The 18,069-nt window shown below is 61.7% G+C and overlaps 1 protein-coding gene across 2 annotated transcripts in view; it reads left to right on the top strand.

The window, feature by feature from the left end:
- Positions 1-18,069, top strand: part of NIBAN2 (niban apoptosis regulator 2) — a 50,843-nt gene that overhangs the window by 30,384 nt on the left and 2,390 nt on the right. For both annotated transcript variants that reach the window (XR_004902357.1, XM_028520435.2), the window contains exons 3-13: positions 5,377-5,505; positions 7,454-7,559; positions 8,757-8,924; positions 13,275-13,390; positions 13,997-14,101; positions 14,196-14,358; positions 15,625-15,812; positions 16,672-16,827; positions 17,330-17,446; positions 17,615-17,722; positions 17,835-17,946. Coding sequence is in view for 1 of the 2 variants with exons in the window: in XM_028520435.2 (XP_028376236.1) it covers positions 5,377-5,505; positions 7,454-7,559; positions 8,757-8,924; positions 13,275-13,390; positions 13,997-14,101; positions 14,196-14,358; positions 15,625-15,812; positions 16,672-16,827; positions 17,330-17,446; positions 17,615-17,722; positions 17,835-17,946 (1,468 nt within the window). In the remaining variant the exon portion in view is untranslated. The remainder of the gene's footprint in view (positions 1-5,376; positions 5,506-7,453; positions 7,560-8,756; positions 8,925-13,274; positions 13,391-13,996; positions 14,102-14,195; positions 14,359-15,624; positions 15,813-16,671; positions 16,828-17,329; positions 17,447-17,614; positions 17,723-17,834; positions 17,947-18,069) is intronic.

Below are 18,069 nucleotides of genomic sequence, written 5' to 3'. Positions count from 1 at the left end.
CTGTTTACACAGTCCAGTGGGCGCTCCCGAGGAGATGGCTGAGTGAACTCAGACACTGGGGGCCTGGCCTCATCTGGGTGGACCCCGAGGGCTTCCTGGAAGAAGGGCCACCTCAGCTGAGAACCCAGTGGGGAAGGTGAATCTGACTGCGGCAATGGCATGGACAAAGGCCCAGGGCTGAGTTGTTAAACTGTTACAGAACACACCAGGGGATGGGGCTGAATGATAAAAAGACCCCCCTTTTCTCTGGGGGTTCCTCCCCTGTACTAGGTTCGCTTTGCCTGCCGCCAGAGGAAAGATGTCTCTCAGTACCAGGGATCAGTGAAAAGGAAAGGAATTATTTAAGTTATACAGACCAAAGTTCTTTAGAATACCCACAAATGCACACAGTCCTTCCTTCTCCCTCTGCCCACTCGGGGGACCGTATCTCAGGAAAGAAGTAGAAGTCCGTGGTTCAGGCTCCTGGTACCATCCACGTGGCAAAAAGGGAGCACTTCTAAAGCCAAATGGTCACTGAAAAGACCCGTGGTCCCCAAAAGAGACCCCCAATGGCTGCCTCACCTGGGTTTAAATCCCAGCGCCAATCTTCCCCTGCAGCCCCATCTCCGGCTCCTCCCACAATTGGCCACAGCTGCCAGCATTCCGGGCAGGTGTGGCCCTGTGGCGTGGAGCCAGTTATCTCCAAGCACCTTCTGGACCTCATTACAAATCCCTATTTGGGGCCCCCCTCTTGGCTGCACCGTTACAAATCCCTCCTTTCAGATATACAACCCCTTATAATCATATAAAGGACAATGGACGAAGGTCTCATCTTCTTGTAACTACTTCCAGCTGAACATGGACGTTGTCCTACCTCCCCTTGGGTCAGGGTGCCCTGAAAGGAGGGGGGTGATGTAGCACAGAAGGGGTCCTTCCTGTAAGGGGAAGGACCTTACAGAATCCAGGTCAGTTGGTTGTCACCAGCCTTTGGACACCAAGCCTCAGGCTGAAACACTTACCAGCTCTGAATGACCCTTCCTGGGTCCCAAGCAGCAAAGGCACTCTCCCCAACCGGTTACAGGTGACCTTAACTAGGTCTTCAGGTGCAGAGGATTTCTGATCAGAAACAGAGCCAAACTGCAACCACATTCCCATAAAACCAGAAAACGAGTAGTTGAGGTTTCCTTCCCCCCGGGTTTAAAATTTTTACAACCTTTCCTACATAGTTTCACCCATCCAGACTTAACCATAATTCACTTTTAATCCCTGTTCCTTTCCCACACTGGGTAGGACTATACTTAAACTCAGGACTTAAACTCAGCATCTGGCAGCCGAAAGTCCCCAGCACTACAGGCACCTTCCACTAAAAGTCCCTAGTTTTGCAGGGACGTCCTGCAGCTTTCTGAAGCTTAAACCTTGCAAACACCCTATAAATCATATGCTCACCCTTGGACCCTAGTTCATGACCTTCAGAACCAGAGCCCTCCCTGCCAGAACCGGTTGCACAGGTTCACAACCTGTGACTGGTGCAGTGCCCACACAGCAGCCACACACAGCCCATGAACTGAAGAGAGCCCTTAGCCCATCACCTGGCCCAGTTCCAAGATGGCGGAGCCCTCACGTGACCCGTCACCCAAGATGGCAGCGCCCACGCACGCTGAGTCGTCCAAGATGGCGACACGCATGCATGTCCCGTCCTCCACGGTGGGGCACTCACGTGGCTCATCCTCCATTTTACCCAAAATGGCGGCGCACCCACATGGCTTGCTGTCCGATCCCCACCATACATGCAGGCTCGGCTTACAGAGCCCAGGGGTTTGCTTCCTCCCCAAAACCGAGGACAGGTTCCCTTAGTGCCCCCTGGGCTCCCCGAAACTGTACGTGAGCAGACAGGGGCAACCTGGGAGCAGCACGCTAACCAAACCATTATCCACAGCTCCATTATTCCAAAACGGTGTTCGGAAACAAGTTTCAACCAGACCATTTCACGTCTCTGCTCCCTCCCCGTTTCGTTTCCTTTCCACCTTCCTGGGCGTGATCAGGCGGCCGATGCCCTCAGGAGGAGTGCCGAGAAATTCTCAGAGACCGGGGAGATTCCCAAGTCTCACTCTCCCACACGTGAGGGGGTCGGTCTGCCACGGACAGTCATCGTCCCAGCTGGGTCACCTAAAACGGCTACAGACCACACCGGGGGGTGGGGCTGAATGATAAAAAGACCCCCTTTTTCTCTGGGGGTTCCTCCCCCATACTAGGTTCGCTTTGCCCGCCGCCAGAGGAAAGATGTCTCTTAATACCAGAGACCAGTGAAAAGGAAAGGGATTATTATTTATTTAAAAGTTATACAGACCAAAGTTCTTTAGAATACCCACAAACGCACACAGTCCTTCCTTCTCCCTCTGCCCAGTCCGGGGCACCGTATCTCAGGAAGAAGTAGAAGTCCGTGGTTCAGGCTCCCGGCACCATCCACGTGGCAAAAGGGAGCACTTCTAAAGCTGAATGGTCACCGAAAAGACCCCCAATGGCTGCCTCGCCTGGGTTTAAATCCCAGCACCAGTCTTCCTCTGCAGCCCCATCTCCGGCTCCTCCCACAATTGGCCACAGCTGCCCGCATTCTGGGCAGGTGTGGCCCTGTGGTGTGGAGCCAGTTACCTCCTAGCTCTTCTGGACCCTATCACAAATCCCTGTTTGGGGTCCCCCCTTGCAGCCTGTTATGAAACGGCTTGCGCAGGGTGGTGGAGGCAGGACACCAGCCATCTTCCAGATTCCCAGCCAGAGGCTCTTCCCACCTCGACTCCCAGCCTACCTGGGGTGGAGGGTCGCTCAGGGCTGTGTGTCAGGGCCGCTCGGAACATCGCAGGGCACTTTGATTTAGGACCCAGAAAAGCCCAGTCTCCTGGTGTTGTGGCAACCGCCTGACCCCCTGCAGACAGAGGGCGAGTGTCTGGCAGGTGCACACCTGTGTGATAGGGAAGGAGGCAGGTGAGCCGCTTCAAGCGGGCAGAGCTGAAATCGTCCCCTATTTGGAAAGAAATGTCACAGGGGTCCCGGCCCCAATAACCCCAGATAGAAGGGGGTGGGGGGCTGGCTGACGACACCGAGCTTTTACTCATATACGCACTCGGGTGTGTATTCATTGTCGGAAAACAGAATTCACACGTGAGCAAGACGAGTCGAGAGAAATCAGCCGCGATCCCCTTTCACCTTCCAGGACCCGGCCATCACGGTGTGAGGTCACAGTAATGATACCACAGTAGTGGAAATGATAATATTCCTCCTCCTCATCACACCAATAGTTGTCTTTATAAGGAACAATGATAAAAATCATAATACAGTAAAAAGTGGTGATAATACAAACAAATGAAAAAAGAGCAGGTGTTTCAAGCGGGCACAGTTCGTCAGTTGGCGCGACTCCGCGCTGTCTGAGGGGCTGCGACAGTGTCCACGTCACCGCTGTGGGCGCCGAGGCTTGGCAGGTCCAGTCACTTGTCCAGCTTGCCCCGGTGTGGGCGGGGGGCTGGGACCCGAACCCCGGCTGTTGGAGCCGGGGTCTGTGTGCTCCCCCGTCACCACGCCCCCCCCAGAGAGTCCCGCCGCCGTTTTGGAGAGCTTCGCAGAGCCCAAAATATTTTGGCTGGGCTGTCGCTTATGTTTCATTTCCTGCAGACCTTCCAATGGAAACACAACACGACCCTGCCATTTGAAAGTCTTAAAAATAAAACCCAAACCCCCAACCAGCCACCCATTACGGGCTGCCCGGGACCTGGGGGTGGACTGGGGCAGGGGGCAGGGGGCAGGGGGCCAAGCCCTGACTGGGCCTGGGAAGGCCTGCCCTTAGCCGCAGCCTCCCACTGCCCCAGGAGCGGCTCCTGCCCAGCAGGGCCCGGGGCCAGCCGGGCTCTCAGCAGGGTGTCCGGAGAATTCTCTCTGCTCTCTTCCCAGAAGACCTGGGGACTGAGAGGTGGGCTGAGAGTTGGCCCTGGTCTAAATATAGACCACCAGCAGCTTTGTGACTTGGGCAAAGCCACTGTGTGGGGGTGGCGGGGTGGCTCGGTGGTAGGGGGAATCATTCTCTTTTCCTGTAAATATTTTTAACCCTGGGTAGGAAGCAGTCTGCGGGGTCCCATTGTTTAAGCACAATGGGCCCTCATTTTCTGAGAGTGTTTTGGTATTTCCCCTTGAGGAGCAGCCGGGAGGTTGCTGGGAAGTGGGGGCTGCGTGTGAAGAGCCAGGCCTGGGGGGCCGCTTGCAAGGGCCCCCGCACACCCGACCGCAGCTGCAGGCAGCCCAGGAGCCGAGCAAGGAAGCTAGGAAGGGTTAGGTACCACTTGTACAGTGCTTCCTCCCATTATTACCTAGGACACGTGTTTCTTTTGCAAAGGGCACCACCATATTTGTTGTGGAACAGATAGAAGCTGCCGAGAAGGGGAGGAACCCTAGACTTCCCCATCTCCCCGCCCCCCTGCCCCTCCTGGAGGAGTAAGCTCGCTCCCTCTCGGCCTGTGTCTCCTTTCCTGCAGTGTCCTGGTGCCCGTCTGCTCTGGAAGCACCCTCTCAGGATGGCCGCCCCCTGCTCCTCCCCAGTGAGCCAGCCGTGGAGCTGGCACGCTGACCCAGACCGAGTAACCCCAACAGCGGTCAGGGCCGCTCGGCGGGATGTGAGCTGCATGCCCTGCACGCACTTCCTGCCCGCTGCCTGCGTGGCCTTTGCACGCGTCCTCTCGCAGAATCCCCGAAAGTCACTGCTGTCGCTGGCCCATTTTACAGAAGAGGAAGCTGAGGCTTGAAGAGGGGATGGGACAGGCTTGAGGTCACACCGAGCCAGAGAGGTGGGGTTGAAGTCGGGGTTTTACAGGACGGTCTGGGTGTTGGTGCAGCTCGCACTGGTCAGCGGTCTGACAGGACGCTGGGGAAACGTCGAACTGGACTGAGGTCCCCCTGCACCCCCACGCTCGTTCGTGGAGGCCATCCCGTGTCCGCTGCCGGGGCTGGGGAGGCTCTCTGGAGCCACCTTCGTCAAGTGCTTGCTGCTCTGAGGAGACACTGAGGCCCAGAGCTGCTGGGAAGAGACTTGCCCAGGGGCTGGGGCCTTTGCTGGAGTGACTGCCCTGCAGAGAAAGTCTCAGACCCGGCCCGGCCCCGACCGAGCCCACTGGGAACAGGGCCGAGTGGGGTCCTGTCCGGGTTCTGAATCGTGAAGCGTGGCCTGGGTTCAAGTGCCGCCATCCCTGCACCCCCTCGGCCTTGAGCCTCACCGTCCTCCTTGGCCAAGCGGGTGAGCAGCGGCCCTGTCTCCGAGGCACCCCTGGGTGAGCGCACGGGCGCTGCAGCCCAGGCCGTCACCTTCTCAGAGGACCCGCTGTCTCGCCGGCCTCACTCCCCACCCTCTCCCCCCTCCAGGTGCCGCTGGACGAGCGCATCATCTTCTCGGGGAACCTCTTCCAGTACCAGGAGGACAGCAAGAAGTGGAGGAACCGCTTCAGCCTCGTGCCCCACAACTACGGGCTGGTCCTCTACGAGAACAAAGTGGTGAGGCCGCCGCCCCGTCTGGCTTCGGTGCCTGGCACTGAGCCCCCATCCAGGTCGTCCCCTCCCCCGAGGCTCCTCCCTCCTCCTCCACCGCTGTTTCCTTCACAGTGGTCACCATGGCCAGCCCCCTACTCCTAAACCTGACACTCCAGACCTCCACCCTCAGCTGTCATCTGGCATCCCCGCCACCCACTGTCTACAGGGCCAAAGCAGAACCTCGGACCCTCCTGCCTCCCCACACCCGCTTCCTCAGGGTCCCCTCTCTAAATTCCATGCATCCAGGCATCCCGCTCTCCGGTGCCCCCACAACCAGCTCCTTAGCTCGACCCACCCCGTCGAATCTCTCTCAAGTCCTTCCAGATCTCCCCAGAGTCCCAGGCCCCCCCCCCCCCCCCCCCCCCCCCCGCTTCCTTGCTGGCCGAGCCTCCTCTGGCCCCTGCCTTCCTCGCTCTTCACCTGCTTACACCTGGGTGGGGGTCCTATCTTTTTCCTTCCCGACTTCCCCCCTTGCGGTTCCCGGCACTGCCGCAGGACGGTGGGTCCTGCCGAGAGTTTTTGGGTCCTGGAGGCAGCCCCACCTGGTCGAGACGCAGACCCAAATTCTTCCACCAGACATTTCTCCGGAGCAGCCAGAGCGCAGGCTGGAGCCCTCTGTCTCCGGGCAAGTCAGTGTTAGAGGAACAGAGTCAGGAGCCGCCTGTTGCCCCGGGCCAGCAGCGGTTCCGGCCCAGATGGAATTCCGTTGGAATGGCCTGGAAGGCTTTCTGAAAACCAGGGCGCTTGCTGGTCCTGCCCCGGTTTGACCCACGGCTGGACTTCGGTCAATAGTTTGCGGGTCTAACAAGTTCTCAGGTGCGGTTGATGATCTGGGACCACATTTGGCCAATGATCTCAACCCCAGAGAGGTTGAAGCTACGCTCAAGAAATGTGTGGAGCCCTGATGGGTGTGGTTCAGTGGGCTGGGTGTCTTCCCCATAACCAAAAGGTCGCCGGTTTGATTCCCGCTCAGGGTGCATGCCTGGGTTGCAGGCCAGGTCGTCAGTTTGGGGCCTGTGAGAGGCGGCCGATGGCACATCGATGTTTCCGCGTCTCTTTCCCCCTCTCTTCCCCTTTCTCTAAATATAAACAAACAAAATCTTAGAAAAAAACAAAAAGCTATGTTGAGTAGTGACACCTAGTGGCAGGGTGCAGCATGGCAGCCCTGCTGTACGAGCTATTGCCACAGACAGACCCACTTTTCTCCCACTGGTGAAAGAGAGCAGCGCCCAGACCTAACTCTCCTCCACAGGGGGCGCATGTGGTGCTCAGAACCTGGGGAGCTGGCGGACAGTCCAGGGTAACAGGCAGAGACCCTGGGCTCTGGAGGCTGACGGTCCAGGATCACGTCCCCTGCCCCTTCTTACCAGCTGTGTGAACTTGGGGCTTGTCATGGCGCCCCCTGTTGGACTGTGCAGGTTCTGTGAAATGAAGCACCTGGTCTGTGGAGAACACTCGGCCAGTGGTAGCTGCTGGTGATGAGAGGCAGTAGTGACAGTAGCGATGAAAAGGACATCAGCACACCTACTGCCCCTGCAGTGTTGGGCACTGCGCTGACCATTTTATGTGGGTTATGCAGCTACTCAGTGAGGTGGGGACCGTTCTACCCCCGGTTTTATTGATAGAGAGACCGAGACACAGGAGGTGGAGGAAGCTCGTCCTCGGCGGGGCGGGATTTGAACCCAGAGCCTTGGTGCGGGCTAAACCATGTTGACTGTAGTGTCCGTGTTGGCCGGACTTCTTTTCCTCTTCCCTGCATCTCTCTTCCTCCTCCCTTCCTTCCTGCCCCTCTTCTTGTCCCCGCCTTGGGCAGCAGTACTGGGCGGGGTCCCGGAGCCAGCGCGGGAGAGATGGGGTCTGGCTGGGTCAGTACCCACATCCTCAGGGACTGTCTGTCTTGCCCTCTCCGCAGGCCTATGAGCGGCAGGTCCCACCCCGATCTGTCATCAACAGCGCAGGCTACAAAATCCTCACCTCCGTGGACCAGTACCTGGAGCTGGTCGGCAACTCTCTACCAGGTAAGGGAGCACCCGTCCCAGGCCGAAGTACCCCGCGCAGGCCCGGGACTTGGTGGGGGGAGAGGGCGGCCGTGACCCTGGAGCTCCAGGCGCCACGTTTGCGGGAAGGCCGGCGGGACCTGGAGCTGCTGGCAGGTGCCCGGCCTCCCCTGACACCTCCCAGAGGGGAGGCCCCGGGGCCAGGGAGAGAAGCGGGGCTGGGCCTGTTTCCTGCTTCCCGAGGCTTCCGAACACAGCCAGCAGCGGGGCCTCACTGTCGCTGCTTCCCTTTCCTGCGTCCTTGAGAGACTCCCGGGAGGGGGCGATTGGGCGGCCCCGAGTGTAAACTGCTGAGTCAGTCCTGTGCTCCTGAGGCCCTGTTCTCGGGGACCCGTCCACCCCCGCCTTGTCACAGACCCCCAGGAGACTTACAGCAGCCCGTCTGCCCCTCGGATGATCCCTGGGAAACGAAAGAGGCCCCTAGTCGGGACTTGGGACCGAAGCCCCGCCCCTCCGTGTGGCTGCGGGCGGGGTGGGAGCCGGCATTTCTGGGGTCCAGTTCGCGCTCCGGCTTTGCTTTGCTGTGTCTGCCCGGGCAGCCCGGCCCGGAGAGGACTGACCTCGGAGTCCTGTGCGGACCCCGTGAGGTCCGCGTGGGCCGAGCCCAGCACGGGGACGCAGACGGAGCCAGGGCGCAGAGAAGAGCTGTCATTGTTTCGTTCCCGACAGCAGGGGCGAGGTCACAGCCCAGGACCACCTTATCTCCCCGATCTGGAGTATCCATGCAGGCAAAATAGAGACAGCAAAGTCCCCGTTCATTTTTTCTGCCCCCGCCCCCCATGCCTCCCTCCCCCCTTGGACATTCGAACCCCACTTTGGCTTCCATAACCAAAATTTGAAGGGAAACCCAAGAAGGTAATGCTCAGCCCTTGAACCTGAGGGCTCTGACCCCGCGTTATTTGTGCCTCCCACACGGAGCCTGGAACCTTCCCCAAGAGGGAGTGGGCGAGTTACCAGCTCTAAGAAATGGGCCTAGACGGATGTCGGGGCGCCTTTCAGCCATGCTGTGGAGGGCACGGCAGGAGAGGAGGCTGCCGCCCCACTGCTTGCTGGCCACTCGGGACAGGCGGACCCTCTTCGGGCCTGAGCCTGGTCCTCAGACTCAGGGGCGCAGGAGAACTGCAGGGGGCAGCAGCTCAGCGGGCACTGTCTCCACAGGGACCACACCCAAGTCGGGCTCCGCCCCCATCCTCAAGTGCCCCACGCAGTTCCCGCTCATCCTCTGGCATCCCTATGCCCGTCACTACTACTTCTGCATGATGACGGAAGCCGAGCAGGACAAGTGGCAGGCTGTCCTGCAGGACTGCGTCCGGCACTGCAACAATGGTGAGTGGTCTCCAGGTCGCTGGCAGTGGGGTGAGGGGCATCCCCTGGGGTGTGTGCTGAATGGCGACACCTACTGGCTGAGTGCGGTGTGACAACTCTGCTCTATGAACGGTTCTCTTTTCCTTGTGGATTTGTAAGACGCCACTGGGATGCCGCCCTTCAACTTCTCCTTGGTGGAAACATTTCTGTGTCTCTCAGAAGAAAGTCAGAGGGCAGGGGCAGGATCGCTGTGCCCTTGGACCCTGGATCACGGAGTCACAATCCCAAGTCTGTCACATTCTAACGACATGGTCTTAGGAGACCAGCTGACCTCTGGGAGCCTCCAAAAACGGAGAGCCCCTCTGAGTCCATGGGGTTTGTGAGATCTCACTGAGAACCAACACAATGCTTGTAAAAAAACTCGATTATTATGCAACTTTGTCCTGTTGCCACCGCCCCTAGGTGGTCTGGGAAGTTCACATCCTCCCTCAGGGGCTCCGGGTTTTCATCGGTGAAGTCATGAGGTCTCGCCCAGCTCACTCACTCATTCGATAACGGTCTTAGTGTTTGGGTGCTGAGGATGCAACAAGGGAGGAAGACGTGGTTCCGGCCCGGGCTGCTGGTGGCCGGGTGGTGGTGGGGGGGGAGGGGGGGGAGACAGATGTGAAACAGATGAGACCAGGGTGATGGATCCCAGCTGTGCTGGGTGCTGGGGAGGGAGCCCCCCCTCCAGGCGCCTTGAGGGTGTGAGTGTGCGGGGAGGGGCTGGTCCAGTGTAGGGTGTGGATCAGGACGGGAGGAGGTGATGGTTCAGCTGAGAAGCCAGGGATGAGTCCTCCTCCAGGGCAGGCGGGAGAGTGCCAGACAGAGGCAGGAGCAGTTTAGAAGGGCCCTGAACTGGGGCCCTGCGACGAGGCTGCAGGGGACGCTGGGGCCGAGAGAGCCTTCTAGGGAGGGCTCCGAGGAGTCCGATCAGAAAGGCCCGTGATTGTCCCCTGAAAGGAGGGGAGGGCCCTGAGGGAGGAACAACCCAGGCCAGGACCCCAAACTGCCTTCCTAGGGACCTGTGCCCGCCCCCGCCCCCCCCCCGCCCCCCCCGCCCCCCGGCGGCCGGCCCACCTGGACTCAGCTCCACACAGAGGCGGAGGCGGTGCCTCAGCTCACCCCACTCGTCCTCACCGCTCTCCGGAGCCGCCTCTGCCCGTCTGGAATCTGCCAGGCGGAGGAACCAGGTCTTCAGTCAGGCCAACCCCTGCCACCTGGGCTGCGCCCTGCCGCCCACAAAGGGCCTCCTGTTCCCAGGTCCCCGGGGGCCGTGAGGCCAGGACTGGGTGGAGGCCATCTGGGCTCTGGCTGCCTGGCCCGGGCACCGTCCCTCCCCTCCCTCCTTCTCTCCACCTCCCCACTCCCAGCTTGGCCCGGCTCCACCCTCTTCAGGTTTCCAAGGCTAATGGCTGACCTGGTGGGGTGACCCCAGGCCAGGTGGAGGGCGGGGACAGGACCAGGTGGAGAACAGTCACGTTCCGGTCCCCTTGTGCACAGCGTAATGTGGTTCGGAGGAATAAATGAGCTGGCTGTGGTAGAGCACTGTGCCGGACTCTGCCGGTGCCTGGCACATAGCGAGTGCTCAGCTGGGGGGCCGGGGGCCACCCCTTGGGTGTTTGTGCCCTGGGAAGGAGGGGCGGTGGGGAAGAGCTGCCTGGCGGGAGGGGCTCTGGAGCCGATGGGGCTGGTTTTAGAGGAGCCGTTCCCCCACCCAGAGGACTGTGGGAAAGTTCTCTGCTTCTTCAGCTCGGAGGCTGGGCCCGGAATCTGTGGAGCCTGGAATTGCTTGCTCCGCTCAGGGGGCTGCCAGGAAGTGGGGGGATGAGCGGGGAAGGAGGCCGGGCTGGGTGGACGCCAGCTCATCCCAGGCCCCCCCTCACATCCTGCATTCCTGGAGCAGCTGGGGGTGGCGAGTGGCAGCTGGGGCACCGAGCTGAGCCCTCGGGGTGGGCCTGGGGTGCAGAGGTCAAGGCCTCTTCCTGTCTGCTGCCCAGGGCTGAGGAATGCCATTTCCTCTCTCAGCTTGACCCTGAGGACCACCCTAACCCTCCCCCCACCCTGCCCCCACCCCCTTCCCTCTCCCCTCTGCAGGAAGTCTCCGGGTCTGGGGTCTGAGCCTGGGGCTGTGCTTTCTTGAGCCAGCAAGCTGCCTCTCCGGGCCGCTCTCCCCACTGGGGAAAGTGGGGCTGAGAACAGCCAATCCTCAGGGGACGAGAGGGGAGGGAATGTGTGTGAGGTCTCGAGGTCTCAGCCCAGGGTCCGGGTCTTGGCGGGCTCTGGTGGCCATGAGAAGGTTCCACAGACTGGGTGGCTTAAATAAGAGATTTAATGCCTCCAGCATTAATTTCGTCTCAATGCTGGAGGCTGGGAGTCCCAGATTGAGGTCCCGGCAGGTTTGTTTCCTCCCGAGGCCTCTCCCCTTGCCCTGCTGCGGGCTGCCTTCTCCCCGGGTCCGCCCAGTCCCCCTCCAAGTCCCCCTCTGAGCGTGAACGTGTTCTGTGTCCGAATTTCCTTTTTATAAGGACACCAGTCACACTGGATCAGGGCCTAGACTAGTGACCTCATTTCACTGTAATTACCCCTTGAAGTCCCTGTCTCCAAATGCAGCCACATTCTGAAGTGCTAGGGGCTCGGGCTTCAGCACATGAATGTAGGGGAGGGGACCTGCCATGCAGCCACCAGCAGCCCAGCCAGGCTCCTGGGACTCGCTCAGGCCCGGGGAGTGGAGCCCTCCTAAGGGCCGGGTTGGCCAGAGCCAGTGCCTGAACATCGGTGCTTCCTCCCCGCGGGCCCGCCCTCTGCCTCCCCGGTGGAAAGCACCCTGGACTGGCAGGCCTGACTGGTGCCCGTGGAATATAAATGCCCTGAAGTGGGAGAGGCTGCAGGTAATGCAGAGCCCAGAGTATTTAGGCAAACCCCGGTCTCTAGGAGACGGTGCCCCTCCTGAGAGCTTGAGGCGGGGGTTTCTCTCCCGGCCCAGGTGGGCAGCACCTACCCTGGGGGCTCTGGATGGTGCTCTGGCTAGAACAGCCTTGCGCTGCCCTAGTGGCTCCTGCCTGATGTCAGGTCCCTGAAGCACAGGGGAGAGACTCCACCGCCCCCCCCGACCACTCCTGCCGCCGTCCAGGTTGCTGCCACTGTAGGGATGGGGGCTGGGCCTCAGTTTCCCCAGCCAAGCTCCCTTCCGGCTCCGACGGGCCGTGATTCCTGCGGTCGGCCGCACGTGGGAGGGGAGGCGTCCTCCGCACGCCAGAGAGGGGCTTTTTCTCTGTGGCGGTGACTCAGCCTGTAGTCATCGCAGGGGGAGCCGGGGTTTCGGAGGCACAAGCTGAGTTTCCCTTCCCTCCGCCCCGGGACGCCGCGGTCGCAGGCACGTGGCCAGGGCGGCCGCCCGCTGCCTGGCTCTGCGGTGTTGAACCACGTTCTTCCCCAAGTCGGCTTTTGCAGCTTCCTGCACCTTCTAGCCTCCCCAGCACCCAGTCTGCAGGTTCCCCGCCAGCCCCGGGGGAGGCGGGCAAACTCGTCTGGGCCACCGCCACCAGCACTAATACCAAAAACAGGGAAGTGGCATTTTCTCGCCCGACCTGGACGCACAGCCGTGACCGAGGCGGACCACGCAGCGAGAGCGGGTCCGCGCCGCAGTTCCTAGTCAAGTGCCGCGCCTGCGCTGTGGCCCCGGGAGCCTCCCGGGTGCTGTGTGAGGCCAGGCCGGGTCCTGGCTCCCAGTGTTCAGAAGGGGAAACTGAGGCCCTCTCGGGTTCAGTGATCCGGAACCAGGTGTGGCAGTCCTGGCCCACGGGTACCGTCGCAAATCACGTTTGCGCATAGGTTGCCCGTGGCTGCAGCCCGGTGTGCCGCGTGGCAGACCATCTGCTGGGTCCTTGGTGGGAGGGTGCGCAGGCGCCTGACGTAGAGGAGGCGGGGCGGGGCGAGGCGGGAACAAGGATCTCGGAGCAGCCGCCCCTGGAAGGGCGGTGGCTCTGCCATGGCTGCCCTCCGCCCTGCGGCGCTCGGCACCTGGGCAGTGTGGCCTGACCCCCGAGAAGTGGGGTGATGCCAGTGCCCTGTCTTGGGGTGATCGGGAGGACTTGAGGGGATAAGGAAGGTATGAAGGAGGACTGCCTCGCTGCCGTCAGCAGTGGGTTATTACCCCCGTTGCTGCCACTGCAACTACTCCTGTCCAGGGCTGACCAGGGCAGTGGGGGTCGCAGATGAGGGTGTGTGGGCGCGTGTGTGCGTGCACGTGTTTGCCTGTTAGTCGGTTGGTCGTATGGAGGCCCCTGGGCCACCCTGCCGACCTCCTCTCTCCTTCCCTCTCCTTGGCAGGGATCCCCGAAAACTCCAAGGTGGAGGGCCCCGCGTTCACGGACGCCATCCGCATGTACCGCCAGTCGAAGGAGCTGTATGGCACCTGGGAGATGCTGTGTGGGAACGAGGTGCAGGTGAGGCCAGGAAGACTGGTGGGGAGACTATAGCAGGTGCCCCAGGGCCTGGAGGATGGGGTCAGCGCCGAGGTGGGGCTCCGGGGTGCTGCAGGTGCGGACAGATGAGAAGCTCAGGTTTGGACACATGCAGCCCGAGGCTGGCCATGCAGACGGAGACACTTGTTATTTTGTTCAGTTGTTTCCTGAGCACCTGCCCGGGCCCAGGTGTCCCGACGCCACTGTGATGGGAAGGGACGTGGCGCTGGGCCTCATGGAACTCACTGTCTAGTGGGAGGAACAGACATTTGACAAATGAACACGCACACACTTCCCTGCACAGCCAAGGCATGGGGGCAGGGGAGGGGCGTGGTGTTCCAGACAGGAAGGTGGCATGTGCAAAGGCCCTGGGGTATCACCTCTGGCTGCGAGGATCCTGCAGGACACCCAAGCAGATAAGCTGAGACCTGTGAGAAGGCCACTGAGGAGACAGGGCATTGGAGACATGGAGCAAAGGGCCAAACCCCAAGGAGGCGGGGGCTACAGTGGCCGTCCTTGGTGGAACATGGAGATGAGGGTGCCCGGCCAGCCTCTGACCCCTGCCCCGGCTGTGCTTCCCGGCCCTAGATCCTGAGCAACCTGGTGATGGAGGAGCTGGGCCCTGAGCTGAAGGCGGAGCTTGCCCCACGGCTGAAGGGGAAACCACAGGAGCGACAGCGGCAGTGGATCCAGGTGCGCGGCCTGGGCTTGGGGGTGGGGGCTGCAGGCTTGCGGCTGGCCAGCCCCCTCAGCCCAGAACTGACACTGCATCTCGGCCTGCCCGCAGATCTCGGACGCCGTGTACCGCCTCGTGTACGAGCAGGCCAAAGCGCAGTTCGAGGAGGTGCTGTCCAAGCTGCAGCTGGCGCGGCCGGCCATGGAGGCGGTCATCCGCACCGACATGGACCAGATCATCACCTCCAAGGAGCACCTGGCCAGCAAGATCCGAGGTAGGCAGGCCGCCCGCCCCGCTCGTCCTGGGTGGGCGGACCCGCTGGGCCCTCCTGTCTGTTTCAGAGATCCCTGTCCATTTCATAGCGGTGGCCTCATGCACTGATTTCTTTTTAAAAAAATCAGAATCACGTCTGAGCCATTGCTTTCCAGTCCCCATAGGTTGGTTTGGGCTGCTGTTTCCATAAACCCAGATCTCGAGGCCTTGGTGTCTGCCCAGGAGGTTCAGCCTGCCGCGCCTCTTGGGTCGACCTCGCATCTCCACGGGTCGCGTTAGCAGACGTTGGCCGGACTTGGTGATGCTTCACGTTCACCAAGTCAGACTTTTCCAAGTCAGCGTCTGCCCCTTCCTGTGCCCGGTCAGAAGGGGCCCTGTCGCTCCCTCAGCGCCGCGATGCGGCCAGAGTCGCCGGTTGCCTGAGAGCTAGTCTTCGCCGGCCGTGTTCACGGAGAGGATAGGACCCCAAGAGTTGCCACTTACTCTGTGGAACGAACAAGCCTAGCTGGGCAGAGAGGGAGGGACATTGAAGTCCCCCAGGTCAGAATGTCCTGGAGATGGTCCCTGTTCACAGGGACACAACCTTTTGTGCGGTCCCGCTGAGCCAGGCCACGCCGTTCCTGGGCAGGGCTGGGCTCGCGGCGTTTGTAAAACCCAGGAGCTCATGGAAACAGCTCAAGTGTTTCCCATTTCTTTTTCTTTTTTTAAAAAGATTTTATTTATTTACTTTTCGAGAGGGGGAGGGAGGGAGAAAGAGAGGAAGAGAAACACCAACGTGTGAGAGATCACACGCCCCCTACTGGGGACCTGGCTCACAACCCAGGCATGTGCCCTGACTGGGAATCGAACCGGTGACCTTTCAGTTTGCAGGCCCGTGCTCAGCCCACTGAGCCACACCAGCCAGGGCTCCCGTTTCTTAAAAAAAACAACTGGGCGAGCCCCCGAAGGTGTCTTTCCTGCCTCTCGCTGAGCAGAAAGCTGCCCGCACCTCCACGGACAGCAGGCTTCCCAGTTCCCTGCTGCCCCAGCCCCAGAGACACCAGGGGCCAGTCTCGGGAGACCCTCTCCTGTTGGCTGCACGGGTTTATCGTCCTCACTGTCACTAGAATCAGTGCCTGCTGCTGTTGTCCCCAGTGGTTTTCTCTAAAGAAATAACCGGACCGCTCACCTCTCGCCCTGGGGCCTGAGGTGGCTGGGAGCTGCTCCCTCCGGGATGGGGGGGGGACGGACACTAGCTAACCAGCTCCCCCTGCACCCCCGGGCGCAGCCTTCATCCTCCCCAAGGCGGAGGTGTGTGTCCGGAACCACGTCCAGCCCTACATCTCGTCCATCCTGGAGGCCCTCATGGTGCCCACCAGCCAGGGCTTCACCGAGGTGCGGGACGTCTTCTTCAAGGAGGTCACGGACATGAACCTGAACGTCATCAACGAGGGTGGCATTGACAAGCTGGGCGAGGTGAGGCCGCCCCCTCCCCTCCCTTCCTGGAGGAGCCTGTAAACGGGGTCCGAGGGGCTGAGTGTGTGAGGCTGAAGCTGTTGGCTGGCCTGTGGGGGCCTGGCAGCTGGAGGGCAGGGGGAGCCTAACCCCCGGCCACTGGCCTTTATCTGCCAAGCGGGCTGCTAAACTGCGAAAGGACTGAACAGGGAAGGGAGGGAGGGAGGGAGGGAGGAAGAGACAGAAGGAGGGGAAGGGAGGGGGGAAGGGCTGGCCCCCGACATGCGCGGTGTAATCGTCAGGGAGAGTGAATGCGTGTGCGCCTTCCGTGCGCCCCACAAACAGCCAGGCTCCCCCGCTGCTCCTCAGTTGGCTGGTTCTCGGGGCCGATGCCCTGCCACAGACCCCCTGTGGGGCACTCGGCTTCCTGGAGCCCCACCTGGTTGTCAGGTGCAGATAGAATTGGTCCTGTAACCCTAGCCTCCTCTTCCATACCTCAAATCGGAGCGTCCACAGACCATAATAATCATGGCGTTTGAGAACCAGAAAGAACCTTAGCGATCGCGAGAAACTACCTGGTTTTGAGGCCGAGCACCCTGAGGCTCAGAGAGCGTGTGCCCACCCAAGGCCACCCAGTACCCCCGGAGGCGCAAGAACCCTCTCTCGGCACCCAGGTCATGTGGCTGAACCGCGTGCCTCCTGCCTTCAGACCCCCATCCTGTGTCTCTCAGGCCCTCCATCCCCGGCGGCCTTTCCGGGGGCTGGGGCCAGCCCGAGGGCCCCGCCTCCGAGGGCCCAGGGAGGTGTGGGTCTGGGGGGGGGCTGCCTGGCCTCTCGGGCGGCCCCAGCTCAGGTTCCACGTGTCCCCGCCTCCCTGCAGTACATGGAGAAGCTGTCGCAGCTGGCGTATCACCCCCTCAAGATGCAGAGCTGCTACGAGAAGATGGAGCCCCTGCGGCTGGATGGGCTGCAGCAGCGTTTCGACGTCTCTAGCACATCTGTGTTCAAGCAGCGAGCCCAGATCCACATGCGTGAGGTGTGTCAGGGGCCGCTGCCCTCCCACTGTCCTCCGTCTCCGGGGAGGGCTCCGCTGTCCGGCCCCAGCCTCCTCGGGAGCTGCCCTGGAGCCCCACGCAGCCCCGAGTGCCCTCCTGCTCTGGCCTCGGGTGCTCACCCATTTGTTCGGAACACCTGTCCCTCTGCTCAGCTGGCTAATTCCAGCTCATCTTTCGGGTCTCAGCTTAGAGACCCCTTCCTCCACGCAGCCCTCTCTGCGCCCCAGGCCCCTTCCTGCAGGGCCCAGGGCCTCTGTGTCCTAGTTCCTTGAGGCAGGGCCTGGCCCCCATGGGCTGGTCACGTTCATGTGCTAGCACACAGCAGGCACCAGCGATGAGGGCATGAGCACAGCGAGTGGGGGCACAGGCCCCCCACTCCCCCTCCCCAGGCCGGCCTGGGACGGCTGGCCGAGCCCCCAGGAGTGTGGAGGAAGGGGCTGCGGTCACTCCGGGGCCTTCATGTGCCCGCGGTGTGCCCCACAGCAAATGGACAACGCCGTGTACACCTTCGAGACCCTCCTGCACCAGGAGCTGGGGAAGGGGCCCACCAAGGAGGAGCTGTGCAAGTCCATCCAGCGGATCCTGGAGCGGGTGCTGAAGGTGAGCGAGCGGCCCCCCAGGCTGGCCGCCCCTGCAGGAGGCGCCACTCACCCGCTTGTGCGAATCGGGACACTGGGGCTCAGGTCGGACCCCTGGCCTTCCGCCCTCCTGCCAGGGGCCGGTGGAGCCGCTGCCTCAGAGCCCCTCGCTTCCCCTCTTCCCTGGCAGAAGTACGACTACGACAGCAGCTCCGTGCGGAAGCGCTTCTTCCGGGAGGCGCTGCTGCAGATCACCATCCCGTTCCTGCTCAAGAAGCTGGCTCCCACCTGCAAGTCGGTGAGCGGCCCCGCCCCGCCCCGTCCCCAGTGGGGGGAGCCTGCGGGCCCTCTCGCCCCGAGGCCCTGACCGCCCCTCCTCTCTGCCCCGTGCCCGCCCGCCCGCCCTGCAGGAGCTGCCCCGGTTCCAGGAGCTGATCTTCGAGGACTTCGCCAGGTTCATCCTGGTGGAGAACACCTACGAGGAGGTGGTGCTGCAGACGGTCATGAAGGACATTCTGCAGGGTGCGTGCCGGCCCCCGCCCCCCGCCCCGGGGGGGCTGGTGCGGAGCTGGGTGGGGGGCGCCCCCACTGCCTTGGCTGCTGCAGGGACTCGTGGGGCCGGGAGGGCGGGGGAGGCGGCCCAGA

This window comes from Phyllostomus discolor, chromosome 3, assembly GCF_004126475.2.
Source record: "Phyllostomus discolor isolate MPI-MPIP mPhyDis1 chromosome 3, mPhyDis1.pri.v3, whole genome shotgun sequence".
Taxonomy (NCBI): domain Eukaryota; kingdom Metazoa; phylum Chordata; class Mammalia; order Chiroptera; family Phyllostomidae; genus Phyllostomus; species Phyllostomus discolor.
The sequence above is the reverse complement of the archived record's forward strand: the minus strand, read 5'-3'. Positions and strand labels throughout refer to the sequence as shown.